We start from the raw sequence: 26,118 nt of genomic DNA, 5'->3' as shown, positions 1-26,118 counted from the left end.
AGGTTCAACATATGTTAGCATGTTGAGAAAGAGGTGTTAATGTGAAATTCTGGCAGGGAAGGAAAATGTAAAAAAAAAAAAAAAAAAAAAAAACCCAACCAAAAAACCCAAACTATATTTGACTTTAATAATAAGAATTTTAATTAAAAACAAATGCCTGAGTCTTCAAATATAGAAGATGTGTGTTTTTTAATTTCAGATGTTTATTAAAAATTTCCTCTGAACTACATTTCTACAGGGTTTGGCACCACATTTATTTTATGAAAACATTTTTTCTTTTGACGGGTATTTTCCACTGTATTCCTCACTTTCCTTGTCTTGTGATTCTGGCCAGCAGCTCTCCTCTCTGCGACCCACTACCAAAGAGCAGTGAGACCTACAGAAACTGCCCTGATAATTTAACTAGTCTTTTTCTGCCCATTATATGCTGACCTAAACTACAAGCATAGTACCAAGCTGTTGTTCGTAAAAGGAGATTTAAAATTCAGGTCTTCTATACTTGAAATAATTTAGCTTCTCATGTTGCTTTCCCATGATTACTAATCTGCTTGTCTTGACTGGCATAGAACTTAGGTCTGTATATTCTGCTTCCCAAAGTCCCCAATTACGCTGTGATTTCAACTCCCAGGCTGTCCTGCAGCTTCATTTGGATAATCTTCATTTCCCACTCCAATTTGCCACTGCAGTGACTATTGAAGTGGTGTGCTATGATGGGGATGCCTTTTATCTGCCATGTCTGGGGGGTGAGTTGTAAGTCCTTGTACATTACTGTTTGTAGAGCTCTGTGAGGTGAAAGTTGCTGTGTTACTCTGAAGCAGTTGATATCTATATTGTCATTATCATTGCAGTGGAGAGGGCTGCAAGACACCTGCCAATTTTTTTTCTCTTATTGTAAAATTGACTCCTATGGACCACTGTCTTCTAGTTTTATTGCTTTACACAAATGAAGAGTGCTCAGAAAAGCAGAAATGTGTGATGAGAAACCATGCTGTTGATGAGTCAGAAGAGATGCAGATTTCTTCTTTTTGTGACTAATATTTTGAGTGAACAGGGATCGTCACCTGGCAAAAGTGGTGACGTAGCAGTAGTGGTAATACTTACCTTCTCCCTTCCCCTTAGAGATTTTATGTTCAAAAAGCACCACTCCATTAGGAGCATTTTTCTATGAATGACTGATCATCCCTCCTATTCAAGAGTGAAACCAAACTGAAATCTTATTTTAAAATATCAAAAAATAAACAATAACACAAGTATAAGGAGAAAACAAGCAGGGTAAATTGTAGTAAATGATTCTTCATTTTTAAACATCATCTATTTCAGACTAAGACATCAGCAACACAGGGAAAGAAATTTGCTTTAAAACACATCTTAATGGGGAAGTTTTCTCTCAAGAGAGATTAACAACAAATGTTACATGCAACAAACATCAGCCTGATTGTTTGCTGGTAATTACTTTCCAAAATCTAGCTGATGGAGAGCAGCACGTGTATTGTTAAAACGGCCAGTGAAAAAGGCATTTCTGGCTGTTGTCCAAGGCCATTAAATGGGGCAAAGCCAGCACAGGTCGACTGACTGAGGAGGAAGAGACCGGCTGTGTGACTGAGTACAGCCCACACATCTTCATGCTCCTCATCTGTCAGCATGAAAAAGCATTGTCGGGCTTGGCCGTGGGGGATCTACTATTGTTACATCAGACAACAGGGGACAAGAAGGTGTGGAACTGTCCCCTCCCTCTCCCTAACAGCCCAAATGCAATAACATACTCTGCTGGTGATACATGCTACCTTGGTTATCTTTTGGTGAAGAAAATGCATGAGTAATCAGTTAAGACCACCTCTTTTCATTATTTTTTTATTATTAAAGTGGTGTGATCCTTTCAGAATCAGATGCCAAACTTGCCAGAAACTCTGAAGAAGATGTGAAAAATTACTTCAAAGAATTTGGGAGCTCTGTGCACACTGGGATTTTGTTTTGATCTTTCACCAGCCTAACAGTATTATAAGAGACTGCCTGTGATCTTCCAGATAAAATAGTTTCCTTGGTTGCTGTGATGTGTTTTCTTTGGTTTTCTGCTTTTGGGTTTTTTTGTTTTGTTTTTAAAAGATGCTTATGTGAGAATTAAGTAAGCACCTACATTTATATAGGTCACAATTTCTTAATAAACATTGTTACTGCTGCAGTTGATATGTTAAATCTGCTTCCTAATACTACAGAAAAATGCAGGTCTGGGACTGGGCAGATGTCAGAAACACAATGTCTCAGGAAACATAGCTGGACTTACTAGATGTACAAGACATTTTCTTCTGGCAGGTACAAGACGTTCTGGCTGGTGCTTTGTACCAAACCAAAAAATCAATTGGAAGTATCACAAACATAGAACAGCTCCCTATAGAATAATACAGGCGCAGGTTCAGAGCCCAGAGTTGCAGTGCTTTCCTTTGTATTGCTTTGCTGTGTTTGCCACTGGGTTTCTACTCTCTGGATCAGGGAACTCCGTGCTTGGCCAAACAACAGAAATAAATGCCAGAAGTGAATTTGGGGTCATGGTACCTGGGAAGGCTGACTTTGCTAACCTTGAGTGACTGGTGCTGAGCAATCGATTCTGTATTTTAAAGGTTTTGGGGTGCTTGAGTGTCAAGGGAGGACAGAGAGGTCTGTTGCAACTGCCCTCTAGTTTTGATGGCAAGTTGTAATTTCAGGAATAAGACGAAAAACCTGAAGCCAGTCTGGAGCCAGTTTATTGCTGTTGGCTGCTACACCGAGAGAGGAGCGAGCGATGGATAGGAGGAGGACGCCGAGCGCAGCGCAACGGCAAGGCAACTTGCGTTCAGCAGCGTGGGCACCGTGAGCCCAAGACAGCTGCCGGCCACGCCAGCAAGCCCAGCTCGGGCCCAGCTCGGGGTGCGGGTCCCCCAACCGCAGTACCCAGCTACTGTGCTGAAGGCAGGCGACGCTGCAGCCCTGAAACCAGTGGCGGGCGTCAAAGGAGCTCAGAAACTGGGAGCGACTCTGACCTGGTGGAAATTTCTAGAGGAATAAGTGGGTGACTCTCAGACACACGCGTGCGCGCTCTCTGTCCTGATGTTTCTTATTATCCAGAGGGACTGCCTCATCTCCAGGAGACGAGGCTGCCCGCCTGCGGGGGGCCGACAGCCGCCTCCCGGGGGGCCGGGGGCGGGCCGCGCCTCACCTGAGGCCGCGGCGGCCCCGCCTCTCTCCGCTGTGTCTTTAAGGCCCTCCTCCTCCTCCTCACCCTCCTCCTCGCCCGCCCTCCCTCCATCCATCCCTGCCTTGCCGCTGCCGCTCGCCGCCGGGCTCTGCCTCGCCCGCCTTCCTCCCCCACCCCCCCCACCCCAACCTCCCCCCCGCCCTCCCCATCCCCGCCGCCAGCCATGGCCGACATGAAGACCGGCATCTTCGCCAAAAACGTCCAGAAACGCCTCAACCGCGCCCAGGAGAAGGTGCGCTGCGGTGGGCGGGGGGGGGGACGGGACGGGGACGGCTACGGAGGGGCGGCCTCGACCCGGCGGGCAGGAGGAGGAAGGGGGAGGCGATGGCGGTGCCCGGGGTCCCTGAGGGGAGACGGCCCCGCTCGCCCCCCGCGCCCGCCGCTGCGGCTTCTCATCGCCCTGCCCGCGGGGGTGCGGGGGAGGGGGCAGTTTGGGGGGTGCGTTATTATGTAACTGGCCCATTTAACCGCGGCAGCCGCCCCCCGCCCGGCCGTGCCGCTGTCCCCTGCGTCCCGGCGGCGGGTCGCTCCCCCCGCGCCGGCGGGAGGCGGCGGTGCCGGTGTCCACCTGCCGCAGGCCCGGGCGATCCGGCTGTTCCTCGCCCTTCAGGCGGAGCGGGGCTCCTGGCCGGGGTAGGCCGAGTGGCTGCTCACCCCCAGCGCGGCGGGGTGGCCGGGCTGCCGCCCCGGCCCGCGCGGGGAAACGAGGGTTTGCCTCGCCTCACCGCCCGTCGCCAGCCCTCCTAAGAGGATTGCATTTCCTTTAATATCCGCGCCGGCTCATCCCCGGCTGAAGCGATCCTCCTTGCTGCGATCGCTCGGCAGCTGAGCGCAGGCGGCCGCAGCGGTGGGACTGACAGACATATTCCCCCCCCTCCCCCCTTTGGACTGACAGATATTTCCCCCCCCCCCCCCCAATTGGGACTGACAGATATTTCCCCCCCCCCCCCCCCCAATTGGGACTGACAGATATTTCCCCCCCCCCCCCCCCCCCTTGGGACTGACAGATATCCTTCCCCCCCCCCCCCCCCCCCCCTTGGGACTGACAGATATCCTTCCCCCCCCCCCCCCCCCCCCCTTGGGACTGACAGATATTCCCCCCCCCCCCCCCTTGGGACTGACAGATATCCCTCCCCCCCCCGTGGGACTGATAGACACCTTCGGGGGCCGGAGTGGGGAGTGCTGGTGGAGGCCCAGCCTTCATTAGCAGCTGCTTCAGTTTTGGGGGGCTTCTCCAAACATCAAGAAGCTGGTCAAAATGTTGTGCAGCTGATGGTGTATATTGCTCAGAAAACTTGGTGCCTATTTCTTGCATTACTCTAGCCTGGAAATGAACAACTGGCAAAGCGGGGGAGAATTTGCAGGAGTTTCTGATCAAAAATGAGGGCCTTGTTAGCCATTGTTTATTTTGTTCATCTTCAGTAATAAAAGCTGATAGGTACAAATGTTCTACACGGGTAACTCCTGTTTAGCTGTTGGGTGTATGAGAACAGGACCGTAGATACAGATGTTAAACCAAGCAGAAGAGCATTTGAGTATGACTATATATAGCATCTGTATCAGCTATTAGTAAGGTTCGTTGTAAAGCTGTTTCAGCATGAATTTGGGAGGCACAGTTGTCAGCAAGCATTGCAAGTCATCTCGTCTGTGGGCTAATAAAACCTTTGTACCCCTCTAGAATGTATCCTGTGATGCTACGTGCCCTATGTCATAGGGCTCTGGAGAATTAAAAGAGATTATTGTGACCACCATTTCTCATACTTCACTGCGTATAAATCCCCACTTCCTTTCTGCCATACACTGAACTCTGTGGAGCTCTAAGGGAATAAAAACTGCAACAATTAATATGTATAAAAGTCTCATATGTAATCATGTCATTATTTAAGAATCTAAGACTTGAGGCTGTCACAGGCAAGTGATGGATTTTCCCTTTCAACTATTCCTATCTAGCTCACAAGGTCATAAAGTACTAGACTTATCAATACTAAAGTCATGGTGCATTTCCATTCTTGCAGGTTTGGACTGCAACTGTTTGAGTAAAACATGTAACATACTCTTTAATAGTTTGAAGAGATCTGATGACTTTATGGTGTGAGTTGAGCTGGGTTGGTAGTTGGAGTAGAAGCCTAAAAATACTATTTGCGTCCTTGTGCCTTTGTCAGTGTTGTTATGATTAACCATCTGATAAAGGATTGATGTAAGTCTTAAAAATCACATGTACCACTTCCAGGTGTGTCTGTTCAAACACAGGAGGTTTTGTTTCCAGAAATGTGTGGGCATACCAGAGAGCACATGTTAATCTCAGTACCTGAGGTCCTGGTGTCCTGGCAGAGACTGCTCATGCACCAGCCTCAGGGTAGCTGCCTCGGGCATGAGGGGTGCCTTGGGTGCAAACTAGGGATGCTGGTGGGCTCTGATGGCTGGGCCGCTCTACCTTTGCATCGGTGATCAGCCATGCTAACAAGGGGAAAATTTGTCTGGTTTGATCTGCATGTACTGCAATCGGGCATCTGCCAATTTTGGCCTCATTATGGTATCTGTGATGGTTTTTTCTTATGCCAATGGGTCTAAAAATTGCTTATTTACAGGGAATGAAAGCTGTTAGTGGCCTGACACAGAGTAGGTCACAGTACCGTGTAGCTCTCTATCCTTGTTTTCTTCTTCATGGCATGCATGGGTAGTTATTGCATGAGCTGTGCACATCTATTCTCTTGTGCCTGCACTTCTGGTTAGCTTTGAGTTCCTTTATGGTTATACAATGTAAAATCCTTCCTTATTTTTTCTAAAACTTTACTTAAAAAAAAAAAAAAAAAAAAAGGCCCCCAAATGGAAATGATACAGAATGATGGGGTTTTTTGTTTGTTTACTTTAGGTACTTGATGACAAAAAGTAAATTGTATCTAGGAGTTAAAAGTCTATGATTTATCTGATTTCTGATGGTGTGAGTAGGATGGCGTTGTGACAGGTGTGTAATATCACACTGGCTTAAAGAGATATTAAATAGATTCTGAGTTGTTTCATCTTGTTGCTTATATTGGATTTGAGCACCTTCAGTTTACTTAATGTGTCCTTATAGTCAATTGCGTTTATAAAGTGTTTATACATAGTTTTCTATTATTTGTGATTGATGCAACATATGTATTAAAAACATGGAATGGCTGTAAAACATAAACCTTCATCTATGGAAACTATTTTTCTAATGATGTTATCATCTTCAGTTCCTTGCAGTCTAGGAGAAAGTTTAGTTGTATGGTGTAGGTAGTGCATGTACCCATATACATGTGTATCTAGTCAGTATGTATATGACAAAAGCTAAATAACTGACATGAAAACATCTCATGTTAGGCAAATCTATCTGTCCTGCATTAGAAGCATTAAATCTAGGAGTTACATGAACACATCTTTGATGCTCTTTTCCTAGCTTAAAGAAAAGCAACCATCCATCTGTGATAGAGCAGACTTGATAACATCAATAATGTTGTGTTTTCTTGTAAGATTCCAGAAATATTTAGATTATTCCACACTGTGGATATGGGTGGGGTAAATGTGTCAAAGGCTTGATATGGCAAATGACATAAAAAAATAGTGTAAGGCTAAAGAAAGTAAGAAATCACACACTTAATCATGAACTGAAGTGCTAATGAGGGGAAGTCCAAAATGGGCTGGACCAGGCTAGTACCCAAAATGAAATGTAATTTTAAAAAACTCGAAATAAAAATTGGTCACTCTGTTTTTCAAATAATCCAGAAGATGGTACATTTGGTGGTAGTACATGTGCCCTGGCACCCTGATTTTGAGTTAATGAGTGTCCCATCTACTAATATTACACTGCTCTTCACTGCATTTCTTCAATGATTTTTCCCCCCAAATTCAGGAAGTGTGGATGTGCTGAGCTTGCAGCATCTGCTGCAAGCTGCCAACAGTCAGCTGAAGAATCTGGATTAAAGTTTTAAAAGCATCAGAGCAATTTAGGAGACTACATCCCAATCATAAAAGTAAATGAAACACTGATACGTTTAAAAGTTGGTTTATACTGAAACCTGAATGGATGTATTGGTAACCAAGGCTGGCTGAGTCAGTTCTGAGGGCAAGATTACTTGGATGAAAATGCTGAGTTGGTATCTCTAGGTTCCTCTGGAAATTTGAATTTAAGCTGCTAACCCAATTTAGACATGTTATCTCCTTGTCCTCTCTTTTGTAACCCAACACCTCTAACTGAATATAGTAGAATAGTTCAGCTGGAAGGGCCCTACAATGATTATCTAGTCCAACTGCCTGACCAGTTCATGACTGACCAAAGTTCAAGCATGGTATTGTGGGCATTGTCCAAATGCCTCTTCAACACCAACAGGCATGGAGAATCAACCACCTCTCTGAGAAGCCTGTTCCTGGGTTTGACCATGTCTCGGTAAAGAAACGTTTCCTCGTGTCAAGTCTGAACCTTCCCTGACGGATGCATCTTTGAGCCATTCCCACGCATCCTGGCACTGGGTACCAGGGAGAAGAGATCAGCACCTCCCACTCCATGTCCCCTCCTCAGGAAGCTGTTGAGAGCAGTGAGGTCATCCTCAGCCTCCTTCTCTCCAAAGTAGACAAACCCCAAGTCCTCAGCTGCTCCTCAGAGGACATGCCTTCCAGCCCCTTCATCAGCTTTGGTGCCCTCCTTGGGATGTGTTCCAGTGTCTTCTCATCCTTTTTTTAAATGGTGGGGCCCAGAACTGCACACAGTGTGAGGCTGTATCAGTGCTAAATACAGCTGGGTAATTGCCCCTTTTGACCGGCGCGTTATGCCGTGTTTGATGCACCCCAGGATGCGGTTTTCCCTCTTGGCTGCCAGGGCACACACTGCTGACTCCTGTGCAGACTCCTGTCAACCAGCACCCCCAGACCCCTTTCTGCAGGGCCACTCCTCTACCAGTTTAGACTTCTGTCTGGCGGTGCTACTCCATCCCAGGTGCAGATTCTGGCATTTGTTCTTGTCCAATTTCATGCCACTGATGATTGTCCAGTGCTCCAATCTATCCTGTTCCCTCTGCAAGGCCTCTTATCCCTTGACAGAGTCAACAGCACCTCCCAGTTTAGTATCATCAGCAAACTTGCTAAGGGTGCATTCAACTCCTGCATCCAGATCACTGATAAAAAGATTGAACAGAACTGGCCCTTGAATTGAACCCTCTGAAGAACACCACTGGGGACTGGTTATCAGCCAGATGTAGCCCCATTCACTGTAACCCTTTGAGCCCTGCTGCTCAGCCAGTTCTTCACCCAGAGCACTGTGTACCTACTGATCCCATTGTTGGACAACCTGTCCAGAAGGATGCTGTGAGGGACAGTATCAAAAGCTGCACTAAAAGCCAGAAAAAATACATCCACTGCCTTACCTTCATCCACTAGGCGGGTGGCCTTATCATAGAAGGATATTAAATTAGTTAAACAGGACTTTCCCTTTGTGAACCTATGTTGACTGTGCCTGATGATTGTGCTGTTCTTTAAATGCCTCTCAACAGTACCCAGTATGATCATCTCCATAATTTTGCCAGGTCCTGAGGGTAGACTAACAGGTCTGTAGTTCCCTGGGTCTTCTCTCACACCCTTCTTGTAAACAGGAACAACGCTGGCTAACTTCCAGTCAGTGGGGACCTACCCAGACTCCCAAGACCTTTGGTACATGACTAAAAGGGGCCCTACTGTAATATCTGCTAGCTCCTTCAGTATTCTGGGATGAATCCCATCACACCACATAGGTGGATACAACTGGTCCCTTACAATTTCAGTGTCCACAAATGGAAAAGAACTGTTCCTGCAGTCATGGTCCTCCAACTCAGGGGACCGGGTAGCACAAGGTAGCCTCATGGACGTTAGCTTTGGTGCAGAGAGGGGACAGCTAATAGGGGTGGTCTATGGGCTGCAGGGTTGGTTTCTGCCATGGCCTGAGAGAAGAGTAACAGCACCAGGTTTGTCCTTGGGAGACGGGTGGCAGAGGAGGCATCAGGGACACCCAGCAACTGGCCCAGTGCATGGCCACCAAGGGCAGGGAGAGACTCCTGGGCACAGGGACAGCCCCCAGGGCCAGCACCCCAAAGGCCTTCCTCCGAAGGATGCTGGGTGGAGGGGTGGCAGGCAGGGCCCCATCACCCCGGTGTCACGGTGCCACCAGCCGGCAGTGCAGCAGTCACAATGCCCTGGGGTGGTATAAAAGGGGCAGCCTCCCGTGCCCCGCTGCCAGAGATGGCCCGGGGACAGCCCGAAGACATCCGAGAGGACGTCCTTGAGGAGCCGGTGGAATTACTTGACGGAGGCTGAGGGAGGAAGACTGGAGACTGGAACAGGCTGCTGGAGGTTCTCTACTGCAACACCATTTCTAAGCAGGGCCACGTTCAAAGCCCATCTGATGGCTGGAAATCCTGCCTCAACCTTCGGGGAACAGACGCAAGCCCCTCGGGAGATGAGGAGAACCACCAATCCCTGGTGGTGCCCGAGGTTGCCGGGCCTTTTCAGCTGGATAAGCAGTGGCAAGACCATGGGAATGCCTTCTTGAGGAGCACTGCAGAGCTCACCATCCTCATCACCTGCGGAGCCAGGGGCAGCAGCCGTAAGAAATGGGATGCAGAGATGTTGCCAGGGGTCCAGGTGCTTTGGAGCACCCACTGGTGGCCCAAAGGCACAGAAAGGATTCTTGCCCCCAAGGTTGATCAGGCCAGGGGCATTTGGCCACCCTTGGAAGCCCCTGAGATGGCTCCAGGTTGAGGGAGAAAAGGGCTTGGGCATCTTCCAGCAGGTGTGACCAGCCTGTGGGACAAGGAGGCAGGTCTTGCTCATGTGCTCAGGGAATAGCCGATCGCCAGCTCTGGGGTCAGGAAGGAATTTTCCCCTGGGACAGATTGGCACTGGTGCCCGGGGGTTTTTTGCCTTCCTCTGCAGCACTGAGCATGACCACTTGTCAGGGCTTCTCTGGTCCGTTTTGGCTTGGTTACTGCCTGCTGCTCATGCACCGCGAAGATGGCCTCTCGTGCCCTGCAGCTGGGGGGAGGAAGGCTTTTTTTCCCCCATGGTGGGCTAGCACGTGTCCCTGGGTTTTTTTTGCCTTCCTCTGCAGCACTGAGCATGGCCCCTTGCCAGGGCTGCTTTGGGCTATTGTGGCTAGGTGCCTGCTGCTCATGCTCCACGAAGATGGCCCTCGTGCCCCACATCTGGGGAGAGGAATCTTTCTTGGCTCCCAGGGCAGACTCCAAGGGATGCTCCCAGGGGTTGCTTCTTGTCCTCTGTAGCACTGAGCACAGCCCCTTGTCCGGGCTCCTCTGGGCCCTTTCGGTAGGTCCTTGCCTGCTGCTCTTGCACCTCCAAGGCACCGCTCGTGCCCTGCCTCTCTCGGGCTCTCTTGTCCAGTGCCAGTCTCTAGCGGGAGCGAGCTCTGCTCTTCCCTTGGCTCCGTTTCCCCAGGGGTTCTTGCTTCTGCAAAACAGCCTGTGCTTGGCAGGGCTCCAGGCTTGCTGCCCCATCAGGAGCTGCCGCTGTTCAGCTCTCCCGGCGTGCAATACAAGTGCAGGGCAGGTGTGAGAGCGCGTTTCAAGCATCACTGCACAAGCAGCACAGCAGCGGAGCAAGTTCTGGAAGGCAAAAAACTATGCTTGTCATCGCTAAATGTCATACTTTGGAAAATACCCCACAGTACCACACACCACCTTCTTCTGCTTCTTCTGCATCTTCTTCTTCTTGGGACTGCTTGGCCTGTATTCCTGCTGCTACTTTCTGTAGCTCTGTGACTTGCCTTTGCCAGGCTGCAAGGGATGTTTTTGAAAGCTCACCTGAAGAACGCGTCAGCCTGCTCCTGGCTGCACATGCGTGTTGTGTTAATGCTTGTGAGCATTGGCTCTGAATCAGAATCAGAAAAATAATGTCCTGTTTCCACTTGCAACCTTTGTGTTACGCGTCCTTGAAAGTGGTTTTGGAGCTGAACCCCCCTGGCATTTCAGGCAAATAACAGTCTCATCGTCATTCGACTTCATGGTGAGTGCAGGGGATAGAATGGAATGGAATAGAACAGCATAGAACAGGACAGAAGAGCTATGCTGTGTTGTGCCCAGAGTTCCGCATGAGAAGCTCTGCCCTAGGTCTGAGGGCTCCATCCAGGAGAGCAGCTCTCTGCAGTGCAGGTGCCAGGCCCATCCAGGAGACAGGGGCAGGGACGGGCACACCTACAACATGGCTCAGGCAGGGACTGAAGGCCCCAGGCTGAGCTGAGACATGTCCCCTGGGCCCTTGGCAGGAGACGGGCAGGGTGGGGGTCCCAGGGGAGGCCGGGCCCAGCCATTGAGGCCTATGAGCACCCCCAGGACCCTGGCAGAAGCAGACTTGCACGGCTCATACGCCCTCCTTTAGACAGGGATGGTTGGCCACCTTGGAGACAGAGTTTTGGGCCAGAGGAGCCTTCTCTCTGGTGGACTACTGTTGTTCTCAGGCTCGTGTGTTTTGGCATGTTTTTGCACAGGAAACGGGTCAGACACTTCTAAAAATGAGTCCAAGGAGCAAAAATAAAACGCAGGGGTAATGAACAGGTACTGCTCACCTCCAAAAGGTTTGCAACCCTTTAGTTGAGGAACGTGTCCTGCTTCAGACTGAGGGCTTGATCTTTGAGCCTCACTAGTGTCAGAGATGCGGGGTTTTGCCATCCTGTGGAAACCCAGCTCAACTGGATGAACACAGAAGACTTTCAAAAACCACACTTCACACTTGCTTTCTGCAGATTTGTGCGGATGGTCCACTTATCTCGAGACAATCCACAGCTCTCACCCCTGCCAGAAGGCACATGCCTCCTTCCCACAACGTGACAGAGCCAATGCCTAGGCTGGGACGTGGTTATGGGTATTGAATGCCTTCTGCTAGTGCAGGGCTGGGTAGAAATGTCATCAGAGGTTTCCTCAGCATGTACTGGTAGGGAAAGGAAGAGGTTGGAAGAAGAGTAGAGTAGAATAGTTCAGCTGAAAGGGCCCTACAATGATCATCTAGTCCACCTGCCTGACCACTTCAGGGGTGATCAAAAGTTCAGGCATGGTAGTAAGGGCATTGTTCAAATGCCTCTTAAACACTGACAGGCATGGGGCATCAACAGCCTCTCCAGGAAGCCTGTTTCGGGGTGTGACCACCCTGTCATAATAAACACAGTTGGTGCTGTCACAACACTTCCAAAACTCAGGTTCAGTAAGTCTTATTCCTGGGCTTTTCTTGAGTATCTCTTGAAACTCCAACTAATGTGGGTTTTGACATTGAGCTTCTAGTAACTAGTATATTTGATTTCATCCAAAAGTTAAAGCAGTAAATATTCCAGTTTATGAGAACTTTGGTGCATTCTTAGTGTTTGAAGTGTTATAAATGTGGAGATTCCATAAAGGAAGAAGATACCCACCCTGCCCTGGAAAGGATTTTGACGATTTTATACATGTGTTTTGTAACTGATGATGTCAGCTCTGAGGCAGGAGATGGGTACCTGCATGCAAGAATATATTTTTGAAATGCGTGTTATATATGTTGTACCTGTACTGACCTGTCTGCAATGTGATGATACAGTTCTAGCAACTTTAGGTTCATAAAAGTAAATTACTGTCTAATGATTTAAAATATTGGCCCCACAGATGTTATAAAATCTAGTACACTGAAGTCATTATAGTATTATGACAGACCTCAATATTTAGGGCACTGCTGGCACATGCGGTGAAGTGGCAACTTCATCTCTGAAGAGCTAATGGTTAATCTCTGACTTTACAAACAAAACCAATTAGAAGTCAGTAATTTCTCATGTGAATGGTATGGTCTGAAATATGCAGCTCAGATTCTTGTAGCTTCAGGTTCCAGTATAATAAAAACTTGGATTTCCCTTTTTTAAATGTCTTTTTTCATAGAAATTGTAGAAAAGGAGGAGTGCAAGTGGTCATCTGGCCCATTCTTCTAAACCAAAGCAGAATCAGCTGTACTTAAAATTATTCATTAGGAGTGATTTTCTTGCCAGCTTTTTTAACTATGTAATGGTGGAGATTTTGCAGCTTCCCTAAAATAATCTATGCCGTTGCTTAGGCACCTCCAGTCAGAAAGTTCTCTTCTCACTAAATATAAATGTCCTTTTTTGCAGTTCAAGCCCTTTGTTCCCTGTTCTAGCTTTCCTTGATGTACAGGAGCATATTCTTTCTTCTTGCCTCATAAATTACATGTGGTTTTCCTGTCTTGTCAGCATTCCTATGATCTAACTAGACTTATCTTATGACCCTCCCAACCAGGCCAAATAATAGCTATTATTAAAATAACGATTGCTTTCAGTTGTTTTAATGTGCAGGTTAAAAGGTAGAGGTAGATTCTGGTTGTCTGGGTGCCAAGCATGGAAGAAGGGGGAGAGAAAACCCCCAGGGCTCCTTCCTGTTAGGTTCTCATGTGACATTTTCCCTGCTATGTGAGGGAAGGTAATCCATTTCTACTGTTCCAGTTTTCTCCCCATATGCATTGTTAACCATGATCCTGTGAATTACTATGTAATACGCTCTTCCTCATTGTCACTTAGCTTTCATCAAGTCAAGAAAGTGCTGTTTCTTCAGTTTTGTGGGGATTCATAACTGCATATTAGCTGACTAAAGCATTATTAATATTAAGGCGACCTCCTCCTCTGTTCTCGCTTGACAATTTCATCTTTTCACTTTTATTCTTTCCCATTTCCTTTTTAATTCTTGAGCATGCATCTGTTCCTCTACGGTTCTCTCTACACTTCACTTAGACCGTCTCTTTGAAATAAAATAAGATTTTTAAAACCTGCTGCTAATTTGCTGTCCTTGTGTCTGGACTCTCTTCTTCACTACACCTTGCTCCTCTAACAGATCCTCTCTCTTGCATTGTCACATTGTCTAAGACCCCATGTTTCTGACCCAAGGTCTGCCCCATGGTAGCCATCACTGAGGCTGTCATCAGTGGTCCGCAGCTGTTCCACAGCACAGTGCCACCTTCCTGTTGTGGCACAATTAAGAGTGTGACTTTACGGGCATGTAGTGGAGAGATGTTGGGGTAGTGATAACTTGCGTACCTGGAAAATACAGGAATTCCTGCTTCAGATTGATCACCAACGCCTGCCTCGTCAAATAGGATGTGCTGCTGGCCCTGGTCCAACCAGCTGCTGTAGACAGTGAGGGTGAGACAGCAGGGAATGAGGGCAGGAAAAGTAAATACGCTTTGCCTTTCATCTCAGTAGCCCAAGTTTTCTGCACTGGCTAGGAGGAACTGTGAAGGAAGCTGCTCAGTGTCTGTTATAGCAGGGTATTTCAGTGGGGATAAATGGCACAGAAAAGCAGGGTAAGTATGAGGTGGGGGTGAGCGTGGAGGGAAGAGCAGCGTGCCTGTGCCCTCCCTGTCTGCAGCAACTCAGCATGGCTGGCCAGGCTGTGGGGAGCCCCTCTTAACTGGCTTGCCAAGTAATAAAAGCAAGTGTGGGATGACAGACTGCTGGGTTTGGGAGAAGATGAAAATAAAGATTGGAAGATGTCTTTTAACACTTTTTTGCAGTTGCCTACATGAAGAGGACCATAGCTCCCTGAACTCACCTTGAGATGGCAGGGGGATTTTTTCACCTGCCTAGAATATGCATAGTGGGATTCACCCCTACCAAAACCTCTGATCAGGCAGCAGTCGCTGCCTGCTATGCCTGTCCTCCCGCTCACCTCGGGGACTTTGGAGTGGGGGGGAGAAGGGGTAGCAGATGGCTCTGCTGCTTCAACATGGAGAGCATTTTCCCTAGGGAACTGTTGTTTGGTTTAGTTCGTTGGGCTCTGCTGCAAACTCAGCTGCTTGGAGCCTCCAATCCAAAGTGTTTCAAGTGCTGGGTCATTCTTCCCTAAATGTTCTGCAGCATCAGTGCTGTGCGTCACTGAGCCTTAGCTGTTCTCAAATACAAGATAATTTGTTCCTGACCTAATGAGTAGCTAGTTAGTTGATAGTTGCTGGAATCATAAACCAATGACCAACTTGGAAAAGCAATTGTGTCATTTTGCCATGTCGAGTCTCTGCTAATGGGAGTTTATTAATCTGTTTAAGAGTGTAAGGTAAAACATAGGCTTGCAGTAAAGACACATGTAACACTGTTCTGAAATGTCTATTTCGGCTATGAGAAAATGGAGGAAATAGCCTGTTCCTCTTTCTGGCTGCTCTACCTTTCTGTTTTCTCAGTAATTATTCTTCAGTTATCTGTAGGACAGGAGCACCTGTGAGACTCTGCAGAATTGGGGACTGGTGTGGACAAACACTTAGTTGGTAAAATTCTGTTTAGATATTTTGTTGGCGCAATGGGAGAGGAGTTCAGCAGCCTTTCTATGGGTGGGCTCACAGAGAAGTCAGGGGCTGGACCACACTTCACTCTGACTCCCTGTTTACTCCCAGATGAGATCTCTGCTTTGTTCTCCCTGTCTATAGCAGATTAATTCCTTTGATGCTCCCTTGGAGTCTCATTTTCGAGTCACTTTCACCCCACTTTTTTGTACCCACAAGATTGTTAAATCTGTGCTTTGTAGTGATGCAGAGGCCAGTGCTACAGTCACAGTCTGTGAACTGCAATCAATCCTCTTTATCTATGATACAAAAGAGAAGAGGAAGGCTTGCCAAAGTTTTGGGCTGTCACTAAAACAACCATTTGAAAAACAATTTCTAGTCTAGGTTAGCAAACAAACCCTTATTATTTTTTTCCCGAAACATTTCACAAAATGCCATCTTTATAGTGTGTACACATATGCCTGCACATGCTTACAAGAAACTGTCAGTCCTACTTTTCCCAGGTTTCAATTTGAAAAACACTGTAAGACTAGACTGATGTCTTATTTTTAACAAAATAGGGGTTTGAGAAAATTAAAATTGCCTAAAGAACACAGAGGATCTTAATTTGCTTTCTGGACTGTGATCATAGGTAAGCATTTGCTTGTGTCCTTACAGAAGTATAAGGGGTTAGTGGTATGTAGCTGAGGTAGGTGATAGTCTGCAGTGCCATGGGAACACAGTTATTTCTACTGATGATTCACACTTTATGTCTTGGCAAAGCCCAGTTAAGTGACCCACATGCACAAGGGTTAATATACATTAAGCACAAAGTAGAAGCAGAGGAAACACTGCATACAGAGAGGAAGCTTGTCTGAATAAAGGCGATCCATTATCTATGGAGAATAATCAGTCTTTGAGGTCTGAGAAATGACATTGATTTTTCACATAAAATGCATATATTAGGTTTAGATTCTGGAAGTTGTTTAAAGACTTATTTGCATGCAGGGCATGTAGAGGTGATAAATATGTGAGATATATATAATATAAATATATTTATATAAATAAAAATGTGATACTGTTATTAAACCTGTACAGATCTGTGTGTGGATGCTGTTGCTTATATTTAAAGTAGGCTTCCAGTTGTTCAACTTGCCATTATCACCTAAATCCTTGTTGGTTTATGTGGATGTTATCTTCTCACACTGGTATAACCACTCTATGCTGTTTGGATGAACTTTTAAAACACATAAAGCACACTGCTGAAATGGATCTGCTGTGAGCACAAAATCATTTTTTCAAAATAACATTGTCAGTAATTTTAAATATAGGACAAATTTTATTCCTGTAAAAATCATAAGGAATGGTTAATGAGGCTAATCAGAGAGGAGAGAATTTAATTGATTGTCTCATGTTTTTCAGATCTGTACTAACCATGTTCTTATCAGAGAGGGAACAGAAGTGCTAGGATCAAAGGCAGAACAAAGGAAAAGAAAAATTCATGGGTGTACTCAGGCCTGAAGAGAGGCAGGAGCATGGCTCAGTCCAGAGGCAGGTTGTCTGGTGCAGACTTAGGGCATATGTCCCCACGGCTGACCTTCCTCAGGGAAGAAACACATAGGGAGTAAAGTGCACGGTAGTAATGAGAGGGACCCCAGGCAGGCAGGGGATGGCTAGCTGCTGCAACCACAGCACGGTCACTGCGGGACAATGTTCAGGAAGCGGCAAAGGAAGCGGATTCATTATATGTGAAGCGGCAAGTGGAAAACAACCACAACAGAATGAGGTTAATGTCCAGGTGAGAAGATGGCTGGCTGAGGTCCAAAAACAAGCCAGACATTTGGAGATGAGATATGAATTTGAAATAAGGAATTTGGATTTCAAGAAATGTGGAAGTAAAACAGTGCAGGGAAATTTCTTCGATTTTAAAAAAACAGTACAGCTCTCCCTCTATGGTCTCAAATATTTTCTGGATTAATTAGTAAAGAAATGAATATATTCCTTATCATGTGATAGTCTTGCAAACTGCCAAAATGTAACTTTCTTGACAGCACATCTCTAAATATTGTCCTACTTAATTCTCAGCAAAAATGTGCAGGCAGAGTTAGTATCAGAGCGGTTGTATCTTCCTTCATGTTTGTTCATTTCCCCTTTTCCTTCTTTGTCCCTCTCTTCTCCCATCATCTTTTCCTTGCTGCTTTCTCTTTCCCCTCTTCTATTCTTGTACATCTAACCAAACAAGTTGTTGCAGACTTACCAACCAAAGCCATTTAGAAAATGGTTTGACTTCTGTTGTGCTATCTGGTTACTTGATAGGTGAGCACAGCTGCATACTTCAGAGATGATTGTGCATTTAAAAATCAGTACTGAGCCTCCAAACATTGCAGGCTTTCAAGGAGTACTGTATGTTCATTTTGTTTTATTTGCATGAGAGGAGGGACAGATGGTACTGCTGGAACAGGGCTACTCCCTCGGGGTCTGCAGGGCTGACCAAAGTCCTTCCCGTGTGGTGGGAAGCTGGGAATAAAGTGACAGCACCCCACATAGGCAGTGCTGAGTACATGGGGAAATGCTGAAAGGCAGGGAAGGTGCCTAGTAATTAAGACAGCAGAGCATGAAGTGCAAATGTGTAAGCTGAAGGAGTCTGCAGTGGGCTACATTCATAAGCCTTGTTTTTATCAGGAACTCCAGCTGAGTCCACAGCAACTTCATCCAACTGGTCACTTTAAGGTTTAGCCCAGCAGTGCTGTCACTCCAGATTCAGTGAAGTCAAGGCGCTAAGTGTACCCTAGTGCTTTTGAACTTACTTCTGTCCTCTGTTCTTGTGCTGACAAAACCCTCTGATGAAATCCATACTTCCAGGGTCTGAAAAACATGTTTCAGAGAAGGCAAACCTCGCTGATGTTTTGCAGAGCTGAAGAGGGTTTTATTCTTAACACCACCCTGGCATCATGTTTTCCTGTAGCACCAGTCCAAGAACATATTTGTCGCAAGCATAGTGCCGGCATCTTTTGTGCAAAGTTTCATATTAGAGTAAAAATAAATGGTAATTCAGAAGTTGGCTGAGAATCTAGGTTGATTTGACAGTCAAGCTGAGAAGCAAATCGGGAAGGAATTTAGGCAACCATTAGCTGACAAACACACAAGCCATTTGAATGGTATCTTAACTCCTTCATGAGTCACATCTCCAACAGTCGTGACATAGCAACGTGGCAGGACAGGGAGGAACCAGCTCTGTCAAATATGGTTCAAATATGGACTGACAATATTTTGGATCAAGAACACGTGTTTGCTGACTGCAGGATGAATGCAAGTTTGAGTATGGTGTGTTTTGCTTGGTGTTTCAACTCTGTGCTGTTCAGTTCTGGTTTCTATAGTGAGGGCTGGTTTCTATAGGCAGTGTTTATCTGGAAAAGAACTTAAAAAATTGGACCCCATTAAAAAGTATATTTTAAAGGAGGCACAGTGCAGTATTGAGGTTGCTAATTCAGTTTTCTGAAGGATCTATTTTTGTGAGCAATAAATCATATTTTTCCTTCTAGTATCCAATTTCCAGTTTGACTCAAAGCACTTAGACCAATGTCTGTTTGCTAATGCCCATCAGTAGCCCATCCTACCAAAGGCTTACCATGAAGTACGTTGTTTGATAGTGCTGTTGGATTGCTCAGTAGTATCTGTTATCAGAAGTGTTTGTGGGATTGAAGTAGTAATATGAACCCAGCCCAGAATTTTCCCTCCTCTGGCTTGAAGAAGGATTTTTTTTTTTATACTTCATTATATGGAGAGATTCCTTACTTGCATGAAAGCAGTCGCCAATCAAGCAAATTTTATTACACATTAATGCATCTCAGAATATTTGCACATTTAATAGATCTGAAGAAAAAAAAGCAGTGAAAAGTCAGTCTCAAATGCAAAGCACTTGTTATTCCTCCTCTCTCTCTCTGAAGCTCAGGGTATTTTCAGTTCTGCTTCAGGGAAGGTATTATCATTAAGTCTTGACGAAAAAACACCTCTGGTGGATTGTGATGGATTTCTGTCTTTTTTATTAAGTCTTATTAAAAAAAAAAAAAAAAAAGGTAGAAATAGCAGAAGGGTGGGGAAAGGCTTTCTAAAAAGAGTCACAAACTCATTTCCACTCTAAGATACCTACACTGACAGGTTATCTCTGTATCTAAACCAGCTTTAGCTATACCAGTAGTGAGCAGGTGGTTTCCTATCAGGCCAAAATTACCTGCTAAACTACTGAAAAGTGTTAAAAAGAGAGTATGCTTCATCCAAGTTTTTTAGCTCTGGGACTTTCAAAAGAGCTCAGTTCCCACTGTACTTCCTCACTTAATTTAGGGTTGTTAACTCAGTTCCTTATTCCTGAACATGCTTTTCTGTGCTGCTAGCACCTGCATGAGTGTGGTTGGTACGGAGGGTTTCCATCTTGCACCCCTCAGTTGTCCAGAAATGGTGACTCTGGGAAGATGTAGAGAGTACAATTTTAGGTTAGTCTGTGAAAGCATGGTGCATTGTCTGCATCCTCATCTGCATCCAGTGCCTCCCCTAGAAACACAGGAGTTCGCCAAGCCTTCATTTGGTGTGGCATGAGGCAAGGTCTCACCTGAAGGGTGTAAAGCCCCATACCTGGGCAGGGAAGTGTCTCTGTGCATTGCAGGAGAGAGGGATTGCATTCGTGTTCACCCAGGAAAAAATTGGGTCTGCATCCTAAACACAGTTAGTCTGGTCTTTACAATATTAGCAAAATAAGCTGTGAGAGCACGTAATTTTCTTATCCCTAACCTAATGCTTTTGTGCACAAAACTTTAGGGCAGACTAGTTTGATGTATAACAACAAAGCTGCTGAACAGTTGCAAAGCAGAGACTTGTAAAAGGTATACTCTTGACACTGATACATGGTCAGACAGTCTGGGCATCCCTTGAAGTGAATGATAGTAATCATTGGGAAACTTAACTGAACACCGGCCTGTCATGGGATGTTGGTTGCAATGGAAAGCTAGCAGACAACCAATGTTTGGTCAAGATAAAAAGCCGCTAGCTGAGTTCCCCTGCTTTACCATATTTCCTGTAAGGGTCTGTCTGTCCTGAAAGGGGTACATGTAGATTTTCTTTGTAGATCTTGTTCCACAACAAAATGCAACTTCTGTCTAAAGTTTTAGGAACACATTATACCTTCTCTACAATGTCCTTTTCCGTATTACTTAGGAAGTAAGATAAAAAAAATTGTCTTTCACATTTGCAGTCTTAAGAGAATTTTGTCATAGCTTTACACCAATATAGAGAGCAAGCACACTCATGTGTTAATATAAATTGAACCCAAACAGATGGCTGGATAACTTTTATATAATATGCGATGCTATGAGAATTAAAGAACTCAGCCTTAAAGCATTTATAATTTAGTAAACAATGAAGAAGCTGGGTCTGATACCCACAAGATAGTGCTGATATAGGACTAAAGTGACACAACGATTAATAAAGGCCCGCACCTCCAGGTGAGAATTTAAGTTTTAGTGGGCTACCTATTTAAAATTAAAGGGAAATTTGGTAACTTCTTAATATCTTTCCATGTACTAAAAAATGAGAAGAGAGGACTAGGGGTTCAAATATGGACAAAAATCAACACTGATGTGTCAGACATAAAATGTTTTTATAGCTGTATTAGAAAAAAATGACAAATTTTATTAAGATTTACAGTTAATATCTCATATTTTCAGGAAGAGTGTCTGTGTTGTGGAATATCAAATCCATTTACTCTTTGTGTTACATAAACCTGAGCTATAGTAAAGAGCATAATAATTTCAAAACAGCGGGTTGTTTTCTAATCCTGGATGTGTGGGCGTGTATTGTTGCTTGGTCCATAATATCTGCAGTAGCTAATTTTACCAGAGACATGAGAAAATGCCTGTACTCCCATCTGGGATCTGACTGATCCTTTGGTCTCTGAGGAGCGTAGGAGTGATAGAGCTCTTCCTTCCTCACCCCCCTCAAAAGAAAAGGTAGTGATTCATTTGTATGGGATAAATCAGGGGAATGGTCCTTCATCGACATGAGCATTTCTGTGATTCATACTCATACCAAGAGGTGTTTTACTCTATCAGTAATCTTATGGAAATGTAGTGGACTATGCAGATTACTCCCATGTACATATTGCAGGAAGAAATGTGCAAAAATACAGTGTCAACCAGCTTTCCACCTACACTCCATTTATTCCCTTTGTCTTTTTTTAATGTTTTGAGTTGTTTTAATACAAAACCTGATCTTGAATTGAATTATGTGGGATTTTAGTCAGAATAAAAGAATTCAGATCAGAGCCACGCATTAAGAAACACTGATTACATCCATCATAGTATTTAGGATTTATGCCTATTACAAATTGTGATGAACTTGATATCAAATCACTGTAGTAGCTATCCTTTAAAGGTTTGATTCTGCTCATGCTGATTTTATTCGCAGTAGGATGAGGCTCTGCAGGTTAAATATAATCCAGTTCACTGTGCTAGAACATGATTTAATACTACATGTACTCTCTGTACTGGCTCTGCATGGAACTGGATTTAAGTTGTTGCTGGTTGCATAGCTTTCTGCAAATCACAGCTGTGCTTATAGGTGTAGTAGTGTGTATACATATATTCTGAGGTAAGAGGAATTTTTACTTTGAGGATGTCAGAAGCCATGTTGTAAAATCTTGAGCAGTTATAAGTTGGGGTTTCTCCTTGCTCTGAGGCAGTTGGCCTGGCTACACCAGCAGCAAATCTGTCCTGGGATCATAAAATTCCTCGTTGACCTTCCCTGGTTGACCTACCCATGGCCTGCATAAATCAATACTTCTAATTCGCTGATACTGTGAGTTTTGCAGCTAATTATAACTGTTTCAGCAAATTTGAGTAAACCTGCACAGCTACTACATCCAACTGGGGGGAAATGCCTGACATTGATTTGTGCTAAAGTTTTGCAAGGTTGCATGAAGGCTTGCTTGTTCAACCTTTCTTCTTGCTCCCCTTGCAGCAAACACCTACAGACAAACACAGAGAGCTTAATAGATCAGCCTGGGGCCGTCTGTCACTGTTTTTAATCTTGCTAATTTTTCCTTGCCCGTTTGTACCAATCAGTTGGTGACACCTGGAACGTGCATGCAGTTTGATTGCTCACTTTTCTTTTTGTGCACATCAACACCTTATTTTATCTGTTTCACTTCACTTAAGCCCTGGCTGAAGGTGTGCAATGTGTAGGCTAGACACAAACAATTACCAGTCTACAAGACAGTCCTTCTTCCCCTCCTTTGATTTTTTGCAGTATAAATGCAGACTGGTTATGTTGATTTGTTTTATTAAAGCAAACAGCAAAAAACCCCAGCATTGTCACAAGAAGCAGGAAAGGACAACATACCAGGCTGGTTTCTTCATATTTTGGAAAAAGAATAAGGTTGTGGGGTTTTTATCCTATAAAAGAAAAAGACCTAACATGGATTTATTAAAAATCGGAGCAAATGGCTTGCCCTCCTTTCCCTTTGCTGAGCATTTCTTAGTGCATTTCTCAATCACATATACAACCTGTAAAATGGTTTTGTATACAGCAGCAGCCAAAATATTGTAATTATTGAATTGCAGTGCCTATCAACTTTCTGGTGTCTGGGCTCTGCTGTTAACTTGCTCTCATAATGTTTCTGGAGAGTCCAATAACAAGAAATAACATCCTTGCGTATATGATATACCAGGTGGAAATGTTATTGTTTCCCACAGCAGGGAGGAAAGGCTCTCCCCAGACACCCTCCTTTTTCCACACAGACATACTTTACATAGAGAGCTGGAGATTTTTTACATTTTATTTGACATTTCCTGGATGCACTTACTGTGTGGGAGTAGTTTCAGGCTAGACTTTTCTCCACATGTGCTGTATGGTTGATTGATTAGTGTAGGTTGTATTGATGTATTCAATGCAGGAGAACGTACCTTCCTGCCTGGGAACCCTGGGCCTGGGAAGATTAAGAGTGTTTCTTTACATGTTGCCCTTACCTGCTGTGATGCCACGTTTATGCTATGGAAACTTCTCCTTTGTATGCTATATGTCACAATTACTAATTTGAAGGTAACTTGGTGCAACCTGAACTGGAAATACAGGGGTATAGTCTCAGGTGCTGTAAGCTCATGTCAGCTTGCTGGCTTCACTGACTTTACGTTGATTATCTTACACCAGGTGAAAACCTGGCTGACTGCTGGTGACTGACTCTACCTACATTAAATGTAATGTTCTTGCTGCGGCAGCTTTCATGCCCTGGGAGAGTCCCACATACGTGCGGAGCCATGTTGAAAATGTGTTAAAGCACCACACATGCAAATACAGCAAGTATCATTATACATACGACAGATCTTACCTGTTTTCTGAGGGTTATGCTGCCCTGAGAGTTGTTGTTCAGTTATTTGAGGCGATACCTGTCCATGACTCCAAAAGCACTGGGTGAAAAAAAGGCAAATGCAAAAAGTAGGCATCAAAACTAGATTTTCTTAAATTGCTGTTTCAGTGTAATTCCAGCCGTCAGGGCCCCGAGGGGCCGTTACAGTCCCTGCCCAGCCTCCCCCCATGCCTGCCCATGGGCCCAGGACCTCATTGCAGCAATTCCCAGCTCAGCCCCTTCCTGGTGTGGCCCTGCTCGCCCTGCTCGCCCTGCTCCCTGACACCGGCAAGCTCCCTCGCAAGTGGGAGCGCTGCCCGAGCAGAAACAAAGTAAAATCTGAGTAAAGGCTTTGAAAATGTTTTTATCCGTAGTGAGTGGCTACTGCTACTTGCATTGTTTTTGTCTTACCCATGGGGGTTCTGGGCCATCTCTTCATTTGCTTCTTTGTTGCTGAGGGATTTACAACATTTAATGCAGTTACAGTGGTACTTGATACTTGGCTGATTGTACTTTACAATATGGCAGTGGATTGCATGAAACTTCAGCCATCTAAGGCGGGAGTGTTACCTGAAATTGTCACGGTCCATACAAAGGATTGTAGTTGCTATTGATAGATCTGTAGCCTCTTACAGAGAAGTCTTCTCTGGAAGGTGCTGATCCTAGGCAGGGCTCCAGACCATTATCAAGAATGAACCTGAGGCAGCAAAAATGCATATTCCTGTGGTTTCTCATATGGGTCCTGAGCATAGCCTTAGTAAGATGTGCTTTGCTTCATCTCCACTTAGGAATAATAAACCAAAATACTGAAAAAATAATGAACAATTAATCTGTGTTCACATCTGATTAGTTTAAAGCTAAGCACAAACTGAAGGGTTTGTCCGAACCAAGAGCTTATGGCTCACAATGCATGTGTCTTTCAGAGGATCTCACTGCCTGAGTAAACATATGGCGAGGGCAGTAAAAGGCTTGTACTTCCCTTTCCACCATTCCCCTTTGCCAGAAAGTATAACTTCATGTTTAATAGCCCGTGATAGATTTTTGACTATGTATATGTTTAGATTTTTAATATATTCATGCTTTTGCAGCATATTTTGCTCTCAATTCTGTCATGTTCCTTTATTATTTTTTTTTTCCTGACAAAACAGATACTCTGAAGCACAGGATAGACCCCATATGTGCTTTACCTAATAATTTTTTACTAACAGATTTTTCAGGCTGTGTATTTTGCAGTTTTTGGTCTGTGTTTAATATGTAGTTAAGATAGTGAATGCCAAAATGCAGACCAACTGTAAATCCACTGGTAAAGCTCTGTTCTGCTGCAGGCTAGAGGTCTAGAGATCTCCATTAAGTAGTCTGTAGCATCCTTTCACCTTTAGGATGTTTACAAATAAAAATGTCTATACGTCGTGTCTGAAACTGTTCCAAAGATTTGTGAACTACTGCTGTGTTTTGCAATATTAAATGCATGCAATATGTACTTTTGTCCCTTCAATCAAAGCCTAAAACAGAACATAGAATTTCTGTACTTTTTCCTGGATAGGTCATATTTATCTTCTATTTTTTCTCCACCCCCAAAGTACATGGGAATGGGAAAGAGTGGGCACAAGACCCTTAAGGCTAGGGCAGCTCAGAAAACAATATTTCAAACCTCTTTTATCTCTTCTGTTGAGTAATGCCGTCAATCCTCTGAAGTTTCATATGAAAAGCTCAGGTTGAGTCCAGTGACAGTCAAAAAATACCTCAGATATTGTGTGCTTGCATTCATTTTTCATTAGGGGTCATTGTTTTTCTCTGTGGACAGAACAAAAGAGGCAACAGAAAACTGTTGACCTTACACAGCCCAGATGATAAAAAGCTAGTGTCAGTAATTCAGCCCTTACAGTGGAAGAATGTCAGGAAATCTTTAGATCTTGCCCACTTTAAAAAGGTTTTCATCTTTACCACTTCTCTAAATTTTTCTAGCCCTGAGCTTTGTTTTTGTAGTGTTCTGTAGGTCATCCTTTGGGATGTGGGAAACTTTTCTGTGTTTTTTTTAATTCCATTTGCAGATCACAGCACAGCGACAAAGTAATTTGAATATTCTACAAGTGATTCCTCTGGTATAAATTGTGAGGAACATGAATACAATTATTATGAGTGGTGGAAATTTTCCCATTGAAACTCTTTCCTAAGTTGAGTACAAAATGAAGTTTTGACTGAAAAGTACCCCTTAGTGTATAAA

The 26,118-nt window shown here is 44.7% G+C and overlaps 1 protein-coding gene across 1 annotated transcript in view; it reads left to right on the top strand.

Annotated features, from left to right (window-relative positions):
- Positions 1–3,392: 3,392 nt before the first annotated feature.
- AMPH (amphiphysin) overlaps positions 3,393–26,118 on the top strand; it is a 122,167-nt gene continuing 99,441 nt past the window's right edge. The window contains exon 1 of the mRNA XM_075022508.1: positions 3,393–3,461. Coding sequence (XP_074878609.1) covers positions 3,393–3,461 — 69 coding nt within the window. The remainder of the gene's footprint in view (positions 3,462–26,118) is intronic.

Source organism: Buteo buteo, chromosome 2 (genome assembly GCF_964188355.1).
Source record: "Buteo buteo chromosome 2, bButBut1.hap1.1, whole genome shotgun sequence".
Lineage (NCBI taxonomy): Eukaryota > Metazoa > Chordata > Aves > Accipitriformes > Accipitridae > Buteo > Buteo buteo.
Note: the sequence above shows the minus strand (reverse complement) of the source record. Positions and strands in the feature narration are given on the sequence as shown.